Below are 4,554 nucleotides of genomic sequence, written 5' to 3'. Positions count from 1 at the left end.
CCCCCCCCACGTATTTCCTTTCACTGGTGTCCTTTCGCTTTCTAACCATCGTCGATCGTTTCGGATCGAGATTGGGCGCATGGTAACAACTTTCCGTTGCGGGACAGTATAGTCGACGCGATATAGATCATGGGGAATAGTATACTTGTTAGACTACTTCTGCATTCAACAACCAAGATATTGTTAACGATGCTTAAAAATGAATTTGATTGTGTTTTTCATTCTATCTTAACGAAATCTTCGTCAGGAAAACACTAGCAATCTATCTACAACGCTTTCATAAAGATATACTGAACAAAATAACAAGCTCAATTTTCATTACACCCAAGTTGATCAGCCTCGCCATAAAACTATTCCTAGGGCTAGAATCCCTTTAAATTAATAAATTAATAAATTCACTAAACAGTTTAGTCGACGGAAAGGAGATAGTACGCGCCTAGTCCATGTCTCGCTGGTGAACGGAAGTCGAGGCTGCGGTTCCGTCATTCTTGGGATCGGTTCTTCTCGATCTCTGCGTGCACCGACTTGACCGTCTGTCTTCGATCCACGTCGCAAGCGTAACAGGACGCATACGCATCGTAATCGCGGCGTCGAGTTATCGAAAACAAAAAAATAAACTAGCTCGCTTTCGTCGGAGCTACCGAAACGTGTCGCGCAAAACGAAGGAGAGGACTCATTGCATATCGATCGGCGTATCGCCATTTTTCTCTCTCTCTCTCACTCTCTTTCTCTGTCTCTCTTTCTCTCCCTCGATCTTTGTCATAGGATCACACCACAATGAAGGACCGGGCTTCCCTGGGCCCCTGTTTCTTGTTCCCAGATGAGCACCGCACACAAATGGGAGGTTTTCACGTACCTGACGCCGACCTTCTGCGACCACTGCGGCTCGATGCTTCACGGTATCGCGCATCAGGGACTTAAGTGTTCAGGTAGTTAACAAATATTAAAAAAAAAAAAGAAATGTAAAAAAAAGACATACAAACAAAAAAAACTCAATTCGCAATACATCTCTTCACCAAAACGGCTAGATATCTCGCACGCGATTACCTTCACGTATCTTCATCGGAGTAGGTAGCTCGCGCTGGTCAGTTTGGATTCGAGAGCGCGCAACTATTTAACGAATTCCTCGATTTCTACGTTCTTTTTTTTTTTGACATTTTCTCGTTGACATTTTTCACGTCCAGACGTTGAAGAGATCGAACAGTGTCCGTCTCGAATCCAGGTAGACCCCAAACCATTTCGCGAACGCGATCCACGAGACGCGCATCCCCAGTACTAGCCCCGACCGTTCTTCAATTTTATGCTCGTCATGCCCCGATGCTTTCGTGAACACCGAACGATTTTCCGATACTCCTTAGTTCCACGTAATTAGCTGCAGTAAAGCAGAGATTGGGAAACGCGTTCATGCGTAAGTCCAGCCATATCCCTTGGCAAACTTAGCCCGTGAACGGGGAAACTTCCAGCTGCTGTTTAGGCACGGAAAGAATGAATTTTGCGACGAACGTAAAGTTTTGCCGGCCTTTATATGTTTGATTCGCCATTTTAAAGGACCTGTGAAATTTGCACGGGTGGTTAGATTCGATCTAGTCGTGCGCAAGCAGTTAAGTTTCCTACGAGAAAACAACGGTTTGAATATACTTGGTACTCGTAAAGGAAAAATGTTTTCAAATGGAAAATTAGAAAATAGTGCAAAAGTAGTTAATATAGAAAAATAAAGCATTATATACAGGCCATCACAGAATGATTGCGTATGACGTACGCAATCCAATCGAAAAATCGAAAAGTCCTGTGGCATTTTTCGATCCGAATTCTCTTTATTGGTTACAAATTATTGAATGTTCACCAATCAGCGTGCGCCTATCTTGAGAAGGGTGGGGTATTGGAGGACTCATTCCGCTCTACTGTCTACTTGTCTTTCCACGATAGGCATGCGTTGATTGGTCATCATTAAAAAATTCATAACAAATAAAGGAGAGTTTGTGTAGAAAAAACGCTCAGGACTTTTTGATTTGGAATTCTTTCCTCTGTCTAACTACGTGTTCCATATGCGATCAACATGTTCCAGTGTTCAAAACAAATCTTTAAACTCAACTTCCTAGTGCGAGCTTGCTTAAAAATCTACGTTTAGCCAAGTAAAACGCATCCTTTCTCGACGAGTACCAAAGTAGCCGTTTTCGACCATCGTCCCACATTCAAAACGTCCCTAACCTCGCTAAACACCTTACGAACGACTATCAACGCTGTTCCTCGAGTTGCAACATTCATCGACTAAATCGGCCATTGGAAGTAACGCCCATGTCCCGTAATCAGTAGGAATGCGTCCACCAGGCGGCTATAAAGAGGACTTTATGGGGTTTCAAGCCGAGAATCATGACTCGTTCCTCGCTGAGAGGTTTCATTCTCGAATAAAATCGAGTTATGCGGCATTTAATCGGTGGTTAGGCGACATCGCGCGTTTCCAACCGGAGAAAAGCGAGCTGCTTATCGTGCAATACCTTTCACGTTTTCCCTGGTCGTTTTGCTCTTCTTCTTTGATCTTCTCCGTCGGCATTGTACAACCTTCTAAGTTCGTAATCGTTCACCCTGCTGCACTCGAAAGAAAGACATCCCACGATTGGAGCTTTTCCTCCCTGTCTCATCCTTCATCCCTTCGTCTTGCGCGGGCGTTGCTGTCTGCGCACTCTTCCAGCTGCTGATCTCGAAGAAAACGCTTTCAGCCGACGAAACGATTGCGATTCAACTCTGTCAGCAATTCAAGACAGAGCATGCAACTTTGTCTTGCTAACTATACACCTGGTGACATGAGTTCTTCGTAGGGACGAGTGATTCGCTAATGAGATACCTTCTGGGCACGCATATCGCGGAGGAATTTAATTAATATCTTTACACTTGTGATCGTTTTCGAAATAAAATTATTTTCATTTTCAAACTGTATCGAATAAATTATTTCAAATATTTCTTATTTTCATTCGACGATATTACGTAGTTTTCATCGTGCACGGCTTGTAACATTCCCATAAAAATGTCGGCAGAAACGAAACCACGTCGGCTTTCTAACATCCGAGTCGTAACACTAATTAAAACATCGTGACGACGCGACTATCAATTCTCATGGTTACAATTGCCGCATTCATTGTCACGACAAAATAAAATCGCGAGTTAATATCTCGTGAACACGCACCTTACGGTACTCGATGATTGCGCGACACAATTGCGCAGTGTCATTTACTGATCGCACGACGGAGCGACGTTAACCTTCTGAAATATCCAACCTAGACGCAACAAGTCGCGCAAATCGATATGGAATGACAACACTCTGCTAGTAATTCTGCGGCAATTAAACTTAAAAATAGCTTTTTAATACGAGAATGAAAGTATTGGTTAGAAAAGGCTCATCAACCCATTGCGTGTAGTAGCCAGTTGGGTGCCAACTGGCCTTCCTATGTAGCTCGGGTACCTCGGGATTGCTAAACCCGTACTGTAGCTATAATCGAATATAGCTACAGCCCCTGAGGGTAAATCATTGATTAACCTAGCACACTTTCCAATAAAACAAGAATCAACAGAAGTAATAGTTAATTAGAAACCATAGGATGCCTAAAAACCATCAAACTTTGCCTGATACATCCTTCGTACCTCTACATCTAAAAAAAAAGAAGAATCTGAGCAGACTGAAGAGTGAACGAACCGTGCCAGTCACCAAGAACGATCAAAGGATCTCATGTCACCAGGTTTACTATTTCGTTGGAACTCTACCAAGCCACTCGATTCTTTTCAAGCGTTCCATCTTCTTCGGAACGTTCCAACCGACCCTCCTGAATCTCTTTACTTTCCTCTCAACAATTCACGTTATTACGGACTTCGCGCGAAACAACGTACGCACACGCGCGATAACGGAAATCACCTTCAACACCGACGGCAAGGTACGTTATCGTCCGACGAACTAAAAGGGATTCCAACGACGTCGTTTCATCGACGCAAGCCCCTGAAGTGCCCACGTACTCCTCTGCAATTTTTTACTACATTTCTTGCACACGTTCCCTTTCCCTTACTGTGCGTGGCAAGACTATTCGGTCGATGATACAATCGCATCGAATTTTTTGTATGGATCGAGAGAACGTATATTAAAAGTTTCCCTGTTGTTACGAGGGTGCCACTGTATACCTCTTTTCTCTTCTTTCACTTTGCTATGCACTCTTCCGCCGTCTCTTGTTTGACCTCTCGAGGTAAAATTCACGAGTACTCTTAGTTTTCGATAGCTTTTTTAAATTATATTCTCGTTTGATCGACTAAGTTGGCGATTTCACGCGGTTGTGGAAAATGTGTACAAGGACTTATGTAACTATTAGGTTGTTACGAAAGTTTCTTTCGCGAGTTGCACTCAATTATTTTACGTGGTCGTGTTTATATAAATAAACAATCTAATTTCATATATATTCATGTTGTAGCAGTAATGGAGCAAAATGAACCGTGCACAATTCAGTAATGTAACATAAAACAAACTATCGTGCATGTATTACTTATTAATAAAGCGAAAGAAACTTTTCGGACAAC

At 42.8% G+C, this 4,554-nt stretch overlaps 1 protein-coding gene across 4 annotated transcripts in view; it reads left to right on the top strand.

The window, feature by feature from the left end:
* Positions 1–4,554, top strand: part of LOC128878004 (protein kinase C, brain isozyme) — a 68,224-nt gene that overhangs the window by 43,427 nt on the left and 20,243 nt on the right. The window contains exon 4 of one of the 4 annotated variants that reach the window (XM_054125748.1): positions 821–929. The exons of 2 other annotated variants lie outside the window; for them this stretch is intronic. In XM_054125748.1, the coding sequence (XP_053981723.1) occupies positions 821–929 (109 nt within the window). Of the gene's footprint in view, positions 1–765; positions 930–4,554 lie in introns of all 4 variants that reach the window. One more of the 4 variants, XM_054125749.1, reaches the window with a different exon arrangement.

The sequence above is a fragment of the Hylaeus volcanicus genome, chromosome 6 (assembly GCF_026283585.1).
Source record: "Hylaeus volcanicus isolate JK05 chromosome 6, UHH_iyHylVolc1.0_haploid, whole genome shotgun sequence".
NCBI classification, from domain to species: domain Eukaryota; kingdom Metazoa; phylum Arthropoda; class Insecta; order Hymenoptera; family Colletidae; genus Hylaeus; species Hylaeus volcanicus.
The sequence above is the reverse complement of the archived record's forward strand: the minus strand, read 5'-3'. Positions and strand labels throughout refer to the sequence as shown.